At 42.7% G+C, this 16,930-nt stretch overlaps 1 protein-coding gene across 6 annotated transcripts in view; it reads left to right on the top strand.

Annotated features, from left to right (window-relative positions):
* ST3GAL3 (ST3 beta-galactoside alpha-2,3-sialyltransferase 3) overlaps positions 1-16,930 on the top strand; it is a 205,250-nt gene that overhangs the window by 131,583 nt on the left and 56,737 nt on the right. For all 6 annotated transcript variants that reach the window (XM_061345031.1, XM_061345033.1, XM_061345030.1 and 3 more), the window contains one exon: positions 10,707-10,770. In XM_061345031.1, the coding sequence (XP_061201015.1) occupies positions 10,707-10,770 (64 nt within the window). The remainder of the gene's footprint in view (positions 1-10,706; positions 10,771-16,930) is intronic.

The following is a 16,930-nucleotide window of genomic DNA, read 5'->3' as shown; positions in this document are numbered from 1 at the left end:
TCTAACATGTGCACTGCTTTTAGGGTTAAACTTGTCAATGAATAAGAAATGGAAAAATCATTTATAGCATTAGTGAGATTATTAATCCCAGAGGGCCTCCTGCCTGAATTTACCTCTGTAGCTATAGCAAAAGGAAAGAGTTATTAGGAGAAGGGCAACAAACAAGACTGGAGAAATACCTGACTATTAATAGAATTTCTCAGTATATGTGGCTTAAAGAATATAAAAGGCTTTTCTAAGGAAGAGTAGCTAGTATCTGGCATCCTCTCTGTGTAATGAGGATGGGAGAGTTGAGTTGCTGCAGCTTTTTTTGAACTTAAGTGAAAACATATGGCACAGCATACACAAAAAAACTGAACAGACATGATCATGTAATATCTATTCCATGCAGTTAGTCATTGTGTCATTGCTTAGCAGTAATTATAGGTCTTCACTTCTATCTTCGTTCCTTTCAGATTGTTTTAGGCAGAGGGGCCCTGAATCAGTTTGTTATTGATTGTGATATTCATTTCTTAGGGAGTGCCTCTCTTATCACCATCTTAAAATTTGCCTCTCACCAGGAATCTAGGAAGCAATTTATCCTCTGTGGTGATAAGAGAATATAAAGAACCATCTCTGGAATGTGTTCAAAAACTGTATAGGTGAGGTCTTTAGTGACATGGTTTAGTGGTGGGCTTGGCAGTGGTGGGGTGAAGATTGAACTTGATGATCTTAAAGGTCTTTTCCAGCCTAGTTGATTCTGTGATTCTGTGTTTAAGTGCTACAGTTTTATCAAATGTAGTATGTACATACTGGCCAGGAGACTTCATCTTTTCATCTGATACAAGAGGGGCATCTGGAAGTGGTGACACATTTGATGACAAATCAAGTCTTTGCCCAGAGCACCAATGCTAATAGATGCATTGTGCAATGGTTAATTGTACTTGTACTCAGTTTTATTTGGATGTTTTCTTTTGTGTTAGTGCTTCTGGGAAGAGCTGTGGTTCAGTGCTGCTTAGCAGTGGTTTCATTAGTCTCATGGGGAAAAGGTCATTCATCTTCAGAGAAAATGTTGTTTTCAGGCATGCAAAAGTTGGCATATCAAAATGTTATCAGGAAAAAAATCTCTTTTCAAGTGTGGTTTTTTTCTTGCACAGCTTTTTCTTCCACATAAACTTTCTTGGCACGAGCAATGCTTTATCTCTGAGAAAACATAGTCACTCAGACATCACAATGGAGATTTACAGCTGACTCAAAGAAAAACTATCAGAAAAGTAAGTCTTTTCCAACCTCTTCTTACGGCTCTTTATAGAGGCTGGAGTACCACATGCAGACACCTTCACTACATTGACTGGGTGTGCTTGATAATGAAGTGTCTCTTTTCTGCTTTTAGTTCTCCAACCTTGTCTTTATTGTGTTAATTGTACTGTGTTGTACAGATGGTTTTCCTACTGTGAGCATTTTTTGTTGTTCTTTGCGTGTTCTTCCTTTAACAAACAAGCAAGCACAAGCATGTATAGCCTTTAGTTCTGCTCAGAGTAGGTATTAACACAAGACTGTTTTTTCTTCATGAGTTTGAGGCAGATTTTTGAACTAGTTTCCACTAGAATTTTACATTTGACCAAAATTGGTAATAGTTACCATTATTACATGGGAATATAGCTATAAAAATGTGGCGGTTTCCCCAGGGAATCTAGCTGATGTTATAGCCTCAAGAAATTAAATGAGAGGTTTGAAAGGAAAAAAAAAAATCAGAAGTTTCAGCAGAGGCAGAGGATCACCTTTTCATTACTGAATAAAGCCTCTAATGTCTAAAGGGAAGTTATTGTGAATTTTGAAGTTAAATCAACTCTCACTCTTGAGCTCTCTTGATGAAAGTACAATTCTCCCATGCGGTCCCTTATTTCAGTCAAAATTGATGCTTTGCTGTTGGATGTGCTTAAAGAACAGTCTTCCTCCCACCCCACTGAAAAGGGAAAGGTGCCCTAAGGAGATCTCACACCCCAAGTGTGCAGTTAATTGGGTGACTTCATATTAGAGTTCTTCTCAGAAGTGTCAAAGTGCAGTTGAAACATGAATATTATTCCTATCTCTTACCTCCTGGAGGGAAGAGCAGGTCTTCTCTGGCTGTCATGATTTGAAGCGCACATCTTAATGCTCCTGCAAGAGTCAGAATTAAAAATCCCTGTAGTAGTTACTGAGGTTTTTGGCCTTGAAGACAGTGCTTGGATATCTGAAGTGGCATAAAAAATGCAGAAATAAGGGTAAGAACAGCCCTCCATAGCAACTGTGTTTATCCTCCTGCTTGTCTTTGAACAGCGCATTGTGAATCTTTCAAGGACCATTTTCATTTGGTGTGAATTAGCCTGTTCCTGCAGGCTTTATTGCTTCCTGGTCATCAAACTTGAGTTTGGATCAAAATGGTTAATGCATGGCTAATGCAAAATGTTGCCCATTTTTTAGCATAATTGATTTTTTAAATTGATGTTCCAACTTTCCAAGCCACGGGATTATGTTGGGAACTAAGCTTGTATTCTGGAAAAACAAACTCTTGGTTGTGAAGAAAAGCTTGGAAAAAAATCCCTGAAGGCTCCAAAACTATGATGGAAATGAAGTGTCCAATTGTTATGTATTTTATTGTACCTAGTTATAAAAAAAGGCCTAAAGGGCTTTCTGGAGCTTACGTTTAACACATGCCAGGTTTCCCTAAGATTGTTAGGGAGGTACCATGCATCTTCAGTCTTCCTGTTCTTTTCTTCTGTGTTTTGTATCTATGCAACACCATATGCCTCTTGCTTTAATACCATTAAAAGTCATCAGTGGAAGTATTGGGATATTGGAATTAGTGTCAGTTTTAAGTAGTAAGGTGTATCTCAAGCAAACTGCCTAAATCTGGTACAGCTAATAACCTCAAGAAACCATTATCTTGTGTTTACACACAAATGCGATTTGGGGACAAATTCCTGCAGTTTGTTGTTAGTTGTCCTTGAGAGCCGGTTGTGTGTTTGCAGTTGTTTCTAAGGTCTGGAAGTCTTCGTGGCTGCTTTCTTCTGCAGAGACTTCTTAAGCTTAGCTGGTCAATAAGAAAATGGTGCAGAGAGTTTCAGGCTCATTTTGATGCCTACTGTACTCACTGGATTCCCAGCTTCGCTAAGATACAATTAACATATCTTCGCTAAGATACAATAATGTGTGTCTATGGCTGGACATGTTCCTTCTGGGAGAGAGCTGGAGAACAGAATACGTGGTGGGACTTGGGTCCGTGTGCTTGTGCTGGGTGGTAAATCCTTCCATAAAAGATCACTACTAAGTTCCCGCATGGAGTGGGATCTTAAGGAAGAAAATGCTGAAGAAGAAACTTTACACAGAGGTGAACTTCTGGGTAGTGTAAAAAACCCCAAATAATTATGCACTGGGTTTGTGCTTACAGCTTGTTTGTAAATACTACAATTTGTTTAACCCACAGCAATGCGTTTAGCTTACTCGCCCCCCAAACCTGACACACACATGGAATTCTGTTATTGTGGGACAGGCACCCATCCACAGATGAGACTGGAATGCTTCAGGGATGTTGATCAACCTCACTCTAGTCAGTGTATTCCCAAAAGTTAAAGCTGATGCCCAGTGCACCACTAGAAGTGCTAGCTAGAGCAACTGAAGCAGCACACTCTTTCCTTACCCAAATGCCCAGTATTGGAATACTCGCTGCTGGCAATAAGGGTATGTAGACTTTCTGATTTTTGAGAAAGATGGCTGGTATGGACAACCTGAAGAATGTCGACCTCTTGGCCACTCAAGAGTGCACTATCAGCCCAATTTCCCTACTTTCAAGGCAGGCAGAAGGTACACCCTGTGAGATGCCTGCAGTAAGCCCTGTGGAGTGGAAAGGTCTCCAGGTCTCCCATGTCTTCTTAATGATACAAGCAAAAAGCTTATATATTAGAAACAACAATGTGAAGTGTTGTTGACATTAACAGTGAAGGTCTCCACTCCTCCACATAAATAACAGAAAAAGGCTAGAACTGAGAGTTAGGCTGCTTCTCACTGTGTGGTCACTGCCTGCTTAATTTCTAACTATTTACTTTTGATTTTTCTAAATGTCTGAAAATTTCAGGGTCAACCTGAAGTCAAGACGTTCTTGTGTTCAGAGAAATCATGCAGTCCTGAGCTGCTTTTCACTCTTCTGATGTTATAAGGCAAAGCTGATAGGATATGTTATGATAACTCAGGATTCTTAGATAAATGTAGGCAACTCCTCTGGATGGGAGGAAATGTGCAGAGGCTTCTTGCTTTGTTTGTATAGTAATAGTGTGTGCATAGCAGTTGATAGATGAATGGGTTAAATAATCTCCACTCTCCCCAGTAATCTAAATTCTCCATGACAGGGAAGAAAAATAAACTATGGCTGCAGAAAACTGCAATAGATTGCTTGCCCTGGTGATGTGTTCATTGTTTACTAATGGGAGAAAGTGAGGGTGAAAATGCAGGATATTGATGTTCATTTCCATTGCTTTATCATTAAAGTATGGTAGCAGAACCATGTAAAGACCACGTAAGCCAGAGAGCTATCTGAAGATTAAAACCTTTGCAGAGGGCTTATTTAGGAGTCAAAGACCTTATTCTCTTCCTAATTATCATTTACTGAAGGGCACTTACTTGCCTAATTACCTTCAGTAATTTTTATTCTCTCAGTGTATAAAGACATTTACTGCTTTCAGAAATGAGAGGAATAGGTGGAGGACCTGAGCGAGTGACTTCAGGTATATGCATATATGTTTATATATGTGTGTATATGTATCACCTTATAGACTTTGACTTGAAGGAGCTGTATAAAAGCCATATATTTTTACTGTTGGCATAAATTCACTTGCTTAATATTTCAACTAGAATTAAACAGCACAAACATTCCTCCCTATACATATGTATGTATACTATATTCTTATGCTCTTATGCCTACCATATGGGTGGTTTCAGGTGAGCAGAGCCACTGCGTTACAATTTTCTCTCTTTGAGAGAAATTGAGCTATTTGAGCTAAAAAATGGACTGCCAGTGAGCTGCCACTGTGATGTGTGCCACTAGAGGACAGCTAACATCTGCAGCCCCAGGGATGAAAGCACTGCCCTTGCCATTTAAATATCAGTGTTTGACTATGCACTGAAGGAAGGATTCAGTATTGATAATGTCTGCCTTGAACCTTGTGAGGATGAACAGGAGGAACAGTACAGAGGAAGCACCACTGCTGTTGTGCTTACTCAGCATTCAAGTGGTTACCAAAACTGTGGCCACTGCAAGGCTGTTGGATGATCTGCTTGAGACAAGTTTGGTGTTTGAATGCGGTTTTCAGTGGGAAGTTTGTATTTCATTAAACATGCAACTAATTTGTACCTGCTGGGCTGCCTGTTTGGCAGCTACGAAGAGGCCAAAGAATAAATGCTTTTCAAATATGAATTCACTTTTTATCCATACTGTTAGGGGAGGAGAGTGACAGGGAAGAAGTGCATGGTTTTGCCCAAGCTGTTCTGTCCCTGCCTGTTCAGTGTATCTGAAGGATCCCTTGGAGAATGCAAGATAGCCATGGTACAGTGCTGCCAGCTCTCCTTGTCCAGGGTAAACATGATGTAAAGCTGATGGATCTGTGGGAGCTGCTTCTGTGCCAGCAGTGAAATGAATAGCAGGTAGAAAGTTCTGCTTGGTTAGAGCTGACCTGCCATGGAGCCCTGGAGGTCTCTGCACCGTGCTCTCCATGATTCATGTGTCTGGGCATATGGTTCTAAGACATGCCTGCTGGGCTGATTTGTTGGGGTTCTGTGCTCAACCAAAGTAGCTGAAACTTTTCTAGACTGGAAATGGCCCTCAAAGAATCAAAAGACCTGTTTGAATGGGGATTTATCTGAGCTAACGAATTCTGTTACACCTGAGCTGGCTGTATGCCTGGCCCTGGAAGCAGGAGGCCAGTGCATGCATACCTGCTGCTTGTAACAGGAAGGATTTTTTTCCTTTGTAGTACTTGGAACATGTACTCTCAGGTCCCTCCTCACCCCTCTTTGCACATGTATGCAAGGCAGAGCACACCCACCACTATGTGTTTTTCCCATTTGCCGGGCAAGGAAGGAGTTGTGCCTGGGCTAGCATAGTGTCTGCACCACGCTGTGGTTTCTTCACAACATGGATAAACCATCTGAAAGAAGAAAAAAAATCAAAACAAATTGTTTGCATAGTTGTTGCCCTAATAAAACAATCCTTCTTTTGCGTGTGAGTTCACGTTAAAGCCAGGGCTGTATGCAGCTGGTGCCTTAAAATAATAGAACAAAACCACCCAAAATAAAATCAATGGATGAATGGAGAGAAGCTGAGAGTTATCAGGAACAAAGTGTACTCCCCTAAAACACTGATCTTGGGTTGCTCTGTTTTGTTCTTTGCTGTGTTCAGTGCACATAGGTCCCAGTCACAAGCTTAAGAATATGCCTACCCCAGAGAAACTTGCTGCCCTGGTGCCAGTTGTTCCCACTGCTGTCCTACCCCACTGGAGGGGTTCTGTGGCCAATGTGCAGCATACCAGGTCTGCTGCTGATGTGCAGATGTGCTACTAACTCAGGTAATGGTTTAGTGTGAGTTGTTTAGAAGTTTAGCATCAATGTGTACAACATCAAAATTAGTTTGTAGCTACTGTCCTGTAAAACAGTTTGAATCTGCCCAGAAGCTACTGCATGAAGGTAGAATGTGTCAGTTATTGCCTAGGTCATGGGGATAGCAGTGATATTGTGCATATACTGGTGCAGTGACTCGGCTCTTGAAGGCTTGGTTTTTCTTTTATTCTTGCAAAACTTGCCTTCACTCATTGACAAATCAGTATTCAGCCAGTGGCTATGCACAAAGTCTGTTACTTGAAACAGGAAAGAATTGTTCTTTGTAGCATACGTAACATACTTGCACCCATTATTATCACTCAGTACATAGGTATATAAGGCAGACTATGCTCATTAGCCTTTCAGTTTCTCACCTGAAGAAAACATGCTCCATCAATTACAGAATCCACCTGCTTTCCTGGTGCCTGGCTATCTTTAGTCATAACCTGGAGATAAACACTGCTTTGTGTCCTGCAGGTTGCTATCTGCGATAATAGTCTTTGCAGCAGTGATTTCAAGTGAAATCCCTCCACCTTGACCCAGCTGTGGTAAAAGATACTGCTAGTGGTTCCCTATTGCAGGTATTTTCATCATCTTGTGGAAGGTTGCAGATCAGCCACAGCAGCATCTGCTGACCCCTCAAATCTTGCCCCAGGAAGGTACAGAAGCTCCTTCTGGAGGAGGTCTTGTCTTTCCATCACTGGTGCCAGTGAGCTAGGTGCCAAATGCAAGTGCTCACCTCAGCAGCAGCATAGTGTCCATCTTCTAGTATAGTTCCAGCTCAGTCAAAAAGGATCTAGTGCCTCTCCTCTGCCCAGGCCATTAGCTTTTCCTGTTAGTGCTTGTGACTCCTGCTTCTGACTTCCAATGAGGGTGCTAGACTAAACAAAGTAGCACAGACAGCATCTGTGACACCTTCATTCCTGCTGTCAGTCAACACTTGGCAGTGCAGTACTTTGTCTTTTATTGAGCTTCGTTCAGCAGTTTTGAATGATAACACTGATTTATGCAGCTTCCAAACCTCTTGGATGCCATGTGTCGTTGGACTGTGGGGGCTGCTGAAGAGATACCTCCCATTTGGCCATTCATACTCTGTACTGAATGTCCTGTTTTGTTTGTGTTTTCTCTCTGGATGATGGGAATGGGAAGCACCCTCATCTCAAATGCTGTCATATCCAGTCATATTTCATTTCTGAGCATTCACTGTGAAGGCATTACTAAATAGGTGGCAAGAGAAGAAAACCAGAATTATTTGCATGCATTACTCAACTGTATTCCTTTAATGTACTTTTAAATATAGTATAATGGATGACCTCCAGGGTGTTAACTTGTGGGTGGTAGAGCAAACCTGGCATAAGAAAAGCTTGGGAGATGAGAGGTTGCAGCCCTTGACATGCAGTCCTTAGATCTCTTTTCTAAGAGTGGGGGAAGACAACCACAGTAATGTACACTGTCCAGCAAAAGTCAAGGTATGAGATAGGCCAAGGAGAGGACTGTGGCATAGTGCCATTAGAGGTCACAACAACCTACTGCTCTTGCAGCAGACTTAGGGAAATAGCATTCCTGCTGGAGAGGGAACCTGCTGCCAATGCATCAAAAGAAATTCTTCAGATGAAGGAAAATTAAACAAACCCACTATTTTGTTAGCCAAGTAAGTTCCTTTTGCACTACAAATTGCCTCTTTCCTTACTTTAGTCCAAAATATGATCTTCTGTAAGTAATCACATTTCCCAGCTTGTAATGTTTGGCAGGGGCTGCCAGTAATGCCATGTCAAAAACTTCCCCAAATCTCAAAGCAACCATCAGAGTTTTCTGTTCGTCAGCTTTATTTATCTGCCTTGTGCATCTCACCAGTTGTTGTCTAGTTCAAAGCTGGTTGGCACACGGACTGCCTCGAGCTCATGTGTTCATTGACATCCTTGTCCTGTACTTTTTGCAGAGGGGTGTAATAATAAACAAGAACAGAACTCTTTATTTGAAAGGGACTCTCCAAACTGTGCTCATTACAGTAAGTAGTGTCTATCAGGAAGACTATTTAAGTTCACTGTAAGCAATCACTTGATGTCCGTCTTCTTAATGTTCCTGTATCATAACTGAAGCTCAGAAAAGCCATATTTAAAATCAGGAATGGGAAGTGATTGAAAGCCCATGTGAATCCAGGAGGGTTCCAGGCTCATAGAAGAGAAATGACTAAGGGTTGCTAGATATATAGAAGCTATAGCTGACACATTAAATCCCTGATGTGAAAATAATTTAGTATTAAAAGACAATTTCAGGGAAATATTATGTCTATTTGTGTTATTCATAGAATCATAGAATAGTTAGGGTTGGAAAGGACGTTAAGATCATCAAGTTCCAACCCCCCTGCCATGGGCAGGGACACCTCGCTCTAAACCATATCACCGAAGGCATCGTCCAACCTGGCCTTGAACACTGCCAGGGATGGAGCATTCACAACCTTCCTGGGCAACCGATTCCAGTGCCTCACCACCCTAACAGGAAAGAATTTCTTCCTTATATCCAATCTAAACTTCCCCTGTTTAAGTGTTAACCCATTACCCCTTGTCCTATCACTACAGTCCCTAATGAAGAGTCCCTCCCCAGCATCCCTATAGGCCCCCTTCAGATACTGGAAGGCTGCTATGAGGTCTCCATGCAGCCTTCTCTTCTCCAGGCTGAACAGCCCCAACTTTCTCAGCCAATCTTCATATGGGAGGTGCTCCAGTCCCCTGATCATTCTCGTGGCCCTCCTCTGGACTTGTTCCAACAGTTCCATGTCCTTTTTATGTTGAGGACACCAGAACTGCACACAATACTCCAAGTGAGGTCTCACGAGAGCAGAGCTGCTCCTTTTGATGCAGCCCAGGATACGGTTGGCTTTCTGGGCTGCAAGCACACACTGAAGCCAGCTCATGTTCATTTTCTCATTGACCAGCACCTCCAAGTCCTTCTCTGCAGGGCTGCTCTGAATCTCTTCTCTGCCCAACCTGTAGCTGTGCCTGGGATTGCTCCGACCCAGCTGTAGGACCTTGCACTTGGCATGGTTAAACTTCATGAGGTTGGCATCAGCCCACCTCACAAGCGTGTCAAGGTCCCTCTGGATGGCATTCCTTCCCTCCAGCGTATCAACCGAACCACACAGCTTGGTGTCATCGGCAAACTTGCTGAGGGCGCACTCAATTATTTGTGCTTCTCTTAGGCATCTGCTTAAGGCCACAGTTAGAGTCAGGGTTTGGAGACAGATGGGCTTCTTGTCAGACGACATACAGCCATTCTGAACTTACTGGTGCATTTGTAAATCCAGGCTAGGCAAAGCATTGCTGCTTCTTGGCCCCGGTTGTAAAGGAGTTTGGATCTTTACAGGAGAGTGAGGTGGAAAAATCAGGGACAAAGGACAAAATCTAAAAGGAAGCAGACTCAAAAATTTCCAGTTGGTAGAATTATTTATGTCTAATCATTGTGCTTCCACAATTTAATATGTTTAATCTGTGTGTGTGTCTGCGCTTGCATAACTTATACCATCTGGCTGCTGCAGTGTTCACGGGGTACCAGAATAGCTGTGGTTCAATGGGCATTTCTTTAAGCAGTTGTGATGGTTTAATTGGATTCTGCCATGAAGAAAGGCAGAATGGGGAACTGAACCTAAACTAAAAGTAACCCAGGAAGATAAAAAGCATCAGCTCTAACCTGGTTCTGTTCCTGCATCCAGTTCACTGCCCAATGGCATAAAGGCTTGTCTGAAAGCAACCATTGGCAGTGATACTGTTTTTTTCATGTCTGAATTGTTTGGGAAAATGCAGTCTCATGGAAGTGCATATTAAACCACTGCCTTAAACTGTACTATGTTTGTTTCTTGTCATACTTTTTGTGCAAGGTATTTGCTCATTGCATCAGAATTTGGCACATAACACGTTTCAGCAGTTGCAGGCAGCGTATGAAAGTCAGAGAAAATAGGAATATGCAAGTTGAAGTGTACATTCCTAATGTGGACTTTATTTCAGTTCCTGCAAGTTACAGCTTCAGATGCTTTACATCACTTTGGTTCTCATTTCCATTAAAAGTAAGAACTTGTTCCTAATGTCTCCTTCCTTTCTCCCCAGATAATCTGATCAAAGCCATCCTGTCAGCAACCAAAGATTACCGTCTAACTCCAGCTCTTGACAGGTAAGATGAGACCTTCTAGTGTAGGAGGAAAAGTGATTATTTTCCACATGTCCTAAATAATTTTTACTAGCTATTTTTGCCGGAAATTATTGCCAATAAATTTGGCGGTGCTTTGGAGGTACATCAGGAGCTGGAAACCGAGTCTTCTTTACAGTAAATCTGTAAACTCTAGAGACCTCCATTAAGTCAAACATGAGTAGAAAAAAGCATGTACCTTTTGATTGTTTCTTAATCTTTTGTTTCATACGGTGTTACAATACATCCTCTTGACCCTTTTTCAAATAAGTAAATAACAGGTTTCAATAAACACAGTATTCTCTTTCAGCCTTTCTGACAAAGCAACAGGATTACAAGAAACTCTTAGGGGGAAAGAAGGGACTGGCTGGTTTTAACAATGTTCTTCACTAATACCTTGCACTTAAAGCAGGAATGTGTGATTGCGTTGACCAAGCCTATGCCAAGACACAACAGCAGTCTTCTGAGTCGTGTGGTATTTGAATTGACGTCTTTCGAAGAGACTCCTTTGATTCTTCAGTCTTATTGTAGGCATTACTTCTGAAACTCACTGGCAGGTTCACAATCAGCTTCCCAATGATAGTCTGTCCTATCCTTGCTTTTCTGTCATCCCTTCCCTTTGCCCTGCAGTTTTGGTTTAGGGCCACTTCCTGGATTAGAGGTAGTTTCTTTCAGATGCTGTCAAAGTTTTCTACTAGATCACGATCTCTTTCCAAAGTCCTGCCACTGTTTCTTTCCAAGCAGTTGTAATTCTCTGAACCCGAGTTAACAACACAGTTCCTGCTTTCTAAACATACCGGGTTTATTTCTTACCCCAGCTCCCCCTCTGCCCATTTTTCTGTGACAAAATGAATAAGCTTTTCCAGCCTTTCCATATTCCATGGGTCTCTGCATCTCTCATGTTGATTGTAGAGCTTGCCCGCTGTAGTTAGAGTTGGGAGTTAGTGTGAAAGTTCATTAATAGTGTTTTGCAGGCTGTGTGCTAATTTAGGTTTGCTTTGAAGTTTGCCTTGCCTCACAGCAATGCCAGATAGGGTTAGCCTTCAGAGTTTGCATTAATTCGAGAAATGATGTCCAGAAGGCAAAATCATTTTACAAATTACCTTCTTAGAGATTTTGCGCACAACTGAGTCTCACCCATCTGGGGTTTATTGTGGCTCTGGTTGGAGAGTTAAGGTTTTAATCTGTTGGAAAATCCACATATAGACTCATTCAGAAGGTTGCTCATGGGAAATTAGTGTTAATGACGGGGGCAGGTAGAAGATTGTTGCAGGGAAGGTTAATGTAATTGTGACCCATAGAGCTCACCTGTTCTTTGAGGAGTGGAATATTTGGGGGTTTTAAAAGTAATTTCTCAGGAGATTGTGAAACACAGCCACTCTCACATGAGCTATTCACTTTGGTTTTACATTCTTTATAATGGTTTTGATGCAGAGGTACGAGCACTCAAGCCTTCATGAGACATATGCAAAGTCCCCTAGATATCAAATATGAAAAAGACCTAAGCAACAGACTTGAAATGTGTTTCTATAGTATTGCAGTTACAAGGTTTGATGGTGTGTAAACACACAAATATCTTGCAGAAGTACTGTTTTCTTGGGAATTTTTGTGATAAATGCAAAGCAGTGGATGTTGGTTGTGTAGTACACGTGTATCACAGTCAGGTACTACCCACAGCCCTTCCAAGTGAGCAGGTCTTAGGAAAGGTAAAACTTGAAGCTCATGTGGGAGAAAGGGACTAGAAATACTTGGGATAGCAAGCCACAAGGTGAGATCGTAAAGCAGTAAGTAGATGGAGTTGCAAGAGTGGGGTTATTACAAGGGAGCTTGGGTACTGCAGGAGGTGTTAAGGTTACAACAGCTGCTCTTGGAAACCTGCTTAGTGAGTAGGGCATAGCTGAAGACGACTTGGGTATTCTCCCAGCCTTGACGGTCAGTGAATTACAGTGCTGGCAGCAATGGTTATCTGCCATTTTGGATTCCGGAAGAGCTGATAAAGCAGACTGATGAGGGAGAGTTAGCTGCTTTCTCCTCTCAAACTCAAAACACAGCCCAGCAGTTCCTCTCCATGGTGGCATCAGTGCGCTGGGAGCAGGGCCTTAAGGTTTTGCTCACTCCCTTACTGCTCACTAATCAAGGGGAAAGTGCAGACCTCTCCGCTTTGCTCACCAGCTTAGGGCAAACGGAGAGGGCCTGACTTAAGGGACCTTTAAAAGTCCCTTTCAACCTAAACCATTCTATGACTAAGGGCTGATAAAATGCCTTACTGTTGAGTTACGTAAGAGACACAGCTAAAGTCTGTGAGATACAAGGGGTCAGACTTGGGAAAACTTGTGAACCCTTCCACTTGCAGGCTCTCAGAAGTCTAATGGGCTAATTCTAGCAGTAGGGAAGAAGCTCCAGCTTCACCTTCTCTTCAGGACGGAGTTACACCAATATTTTCTCTGGGGCAAAGCCAGTCTAAGAAGCTGCATTTGCTGCTACTCTCAGACTGTAGCTCGCTACCATCTCCTTGTGCTGCTGCTATCGTTCGAAGAGGAGCTTTAAAGTGGGTCAGTGAAACAATTCCGGTTCAAAGGTTTTTTTCTTAATCCAGGTCATTCCAGTGACCTCATTTACAGAGCTCTCCTTCCACTGAAGAGTTGCCCTGGCACAGCTCTGTGACCGCAGCACAAGAGGCAGAGGGATGGGGCTGGGTGGGGAGGGTGAGTACTGCCGAGCCCACTGAAACAAGTGTTCACGTAACTGTACACTGAATTCAGCTTTCCCTGGGGAAAGGTGGGAGAGGCAGGAGAGGTGAGGTCAGAGCAGTGCTTGAGAGGACAGGAAGGAAAAGGGGGATTAGAGTTGTGTGGTGGATGATCTACACCAACCCTTTGCTCTTGTCCCCACCCAACCTTCTCCATTTCTGTTCTCCTTCACAAAGCTGTCCCTTGAAATGTTACCTTCACTTGCTTCCCATAAGCCCTGGAAATGAACTTTGTTTGATTATCCCTGTATTAGAACGGCATCTTGATGCACCTTCCCTGACACAATGTACCGACATGGTGCTGAAATGAGGCAAACGCAATCCTTCCGGGTATGTGTATACATTTCATCATCCCAAAACAGCTTTGCCAACTCACTCCAACTAATCCCTCCATTGTGAGTAGAGTTGTGTTAATAACTAGGAGCAGCTGGAGGGCATGTGAACAAACGCCCTCACGCCTGTAACGTGGTGTAAGTGATGTCATGCTTTCTTAGTTTTCTTCATGACTCCTTACTGTGGCCCCTTTGTGTTGAATTGCTTATAGTAACCTGCTCCTCCTCCAAGGCAGGAGGCAGGTAAAGCTGCAGTTGTGATCTGAGCGTAGTTGCAACTCAGCTCTTGGCTTTTCTGCAAAAGATTGGAGATCCAGGGGCCTTGCTCAGGAATCAGTGTTCTCTTCCTTCAGAGCTGGCATGTCTTTCTCCCTGATGCAGATGTTGGTTTGCCTCTTCTTTGACATGTCAAGAATTCTCTTGCCCTCTGTTGACTTTTCCAAGCCCATTTATATCACTGACGTTTTCACTGCTTGTTTTGGTGGTTCCTCCAGCGGCCTGCTTCACATTGTGCAAGTTGACCAGGGCTTGGTTTCTAGTTCCATGGTGGCTCTGCTGGCTGGACTTGAGTGGATTTTGTAGTTAAATGCCTGCAGTGATAATCTGTAAATTTCCTATGAATACAAAGAAATATAAAGACCCGATTGACCGTTTTATATTGCCTCTTGCCAGTGATGGAAAACTGAGAGTTTTATAAGTAATACAGTCTTCACTAATGCAATACGTAAACTAACAGGTGAGGAAGGAATTAGATAGAGCAGGAGAGGTGTGTGTGTCCCTCTGGCTCAGGTTGTACAGAGTTAAAGTAACGGCAGCCAGATCAAACCAGAATATGCTAAGCCTCCCTAAGCACCAATTACCCAAAGATGTATGTTTTAATTATTCTATCTTTCCTCAAAGCCTTTAGTTCCAAAGTTGTGTAACGGAAGGCTTTGTGGGTTTTCTCCCCTGAGGAATCCCTGAAGTGCTTTGATAAGAGGGAAAGAGGAAGTAGCAATTGCTATAATGCATACATGTGTTTACAGTGCTGTATTGTTCAAGAAGATCTGTGTGAATCCTGGTTTTGGTGTAGATGAACACAGCCTCTGAGCATCTGTGTCAAGAGGCTGTACATCTGGTTACAGCTTCCAGCTTAGGGCTTTAGGGAAAGTCTGCCTGATGTGGAAAGTCCGTGACCCTCCTTCATACCACCCTGGTAACAAACTGGAACCTGGGCTGTGTCCAGTGTGTTCAGTCATTGGATTCTTCTGAAAAAGAAATACAGCTTTGACATGCTACGTAAACAAACAAAAAGGTGTTTGCACACTTCTTTGTGGTGAAACAATTGAGCTGTAACTGATGCTGCTTGCACGGTGTGTTTCTTCAGCCAGAAACTTGCCTGGAGCCAGCAGTGACTTTGCGAAGTTTCCCATGCTCAGGCACCATCAGTCAGTGCTGACTGTGAAGGAGCACAGCTACGCTGGTGCAAAGCATCCAAACTTCTGGCTGGGATGTGAGGTCAAGTGCCTAATGTCCCTGCCAAGTGCTTCCCTTTCACAGCGCCACCATGGTGGCCCTGCAGTCTCCTCCCTGTCTTGCAGTATGGTTGCCAAAGCTGGTGAGACCAAGCTCACCTTTCTGCCTGTCTTGGTCAAAACAGTCCTGGCTGCCCAGACATGATGCACGTGCCTGATGTGCAGAATCTAGGCAAAGTCCAAGACTCACCGTATCTTCATCACATGCATTTGAAGAAAGCAGTCTGTGCCCGAGTACTGCCTTCTGAGGGTGCAGCAGAAACTGCCAGCTTTGTGATGAGAGTGGGCAGAGTACTTTTGAAGGAAATTTAAGAAAAAGCTGCTAGAATATTTAAGATTAGAACTCAGTGTCAAAAAGATACTGATGAAAACTCTTTATCTGCAGACTTAAAAAGGAGGACACGTTTATATGCGTCAACACTATGAGGGTACGAGACTGAGACACTGGAACAGGTTTCCTAGAAGAGCTGTGGCTGCTCCATCCCTGGCAGTGTTCAAGGCCAGGTTGGATGGGGCTTTGAGCAACCTGCTCTAGTGGGAGGCGACCCTGCCCATGGCAGGGAGTTTGGACTGAATGAGCTTTAAGGTCTTTTGCAGCCCAAACTATTCTATGATTTTATGAGTGATTCAGACATGAAGCTGGGCAAAGCTGAATAACCCATCAGTTATGCTGAGTAAAGGGAGAACTATTCAGTTAAGTATCATTTTGGGGGGGGGTAAATATAGAAAGATGTCATATTTTACAGCAAAAAATAAATACTTTGTGCATTTTTATTAGTAACTGTGAAGATGTTTTTTCCATGTATTTTTAAATTAATAAGCACTGAGGAGTATTTAAGAAGTTAAGTAATTATTTTTGTTATTACTGTTTGTTTTTTAACTCTTCTTGGAATATTTGGTATAACTGCAAATGTTGTGCCATTCCTGGAGAAACATGGGAGATGATAAAGAGGTGGCTGTAAGTTGGTTAGCCCTGTTTTGCAGGAAAAATCCTGGAAAGTTAGATCTGGGACGTAGCCAGGATGGCAGTATAACTGATGTGAGTTATCTTGGGTGTTGTGGAAATGAAATCTTGTCATGTAAAGGATGTGTCTTTTCGATGAACTAGAAGCTTGACTGGTAAGGGTAACCTTCTAAAGATAGGTATTAATTAGTTTTCTCAGTCCATTATATTCTGATTGTACACAACACCTATGTGTGGGTTATGTCTATGTTGTAGACATATCCTTTTTAAGAGTGGGATGTGTCATACGGCTTTAAAAAGTTACTGTCAGGGTTGAGAATTAATCTTAGTGACACTTCCAGTGTGATCCTGCTGGCAGGTGTTCACAGTGGTTAAAACCAATCCGGAGGAAATGTAAAATCACAGTAGGAAAATTTGCCAGAGCCAGAGATTGGGGAAGTAAGGAATAGGAGGGCCAGGTCAGTCTAGACCTTTTCATACGGCCCTTCTCTGAACAGTCCTTTACTGGAGCCAAATCAGAAGTCAGGCATCTCAGAGGTGACAGTGCAGATCATGCTTACAAGGTGAGGATTATATTCTGCAAACC

This window comes from Neopsephotus bourkii, unplaced genomic scaffold (assembly GCF_033783945.1).
Source record: "Neopsephotus bourkii isolate Nb327-2 ecotype Australia unplaced genomic scaffold, CSIRO-AGI_Nbou_v1 NB_234, whole genome shotgun sequence".
Classification (NCBI taxonomy): domain Eukaryota; kingdom Metazoa; phylum Chordata; class Aves; order Psittaciformes; family Psittacidae; genus Neopsephotus; species Neopsephotus bourkii.
The sequence above is the reverse complement of the archived record's forward strand: the minus strand, read 5'-3'. Positions and strand labels throughout refer to the sequence as shown.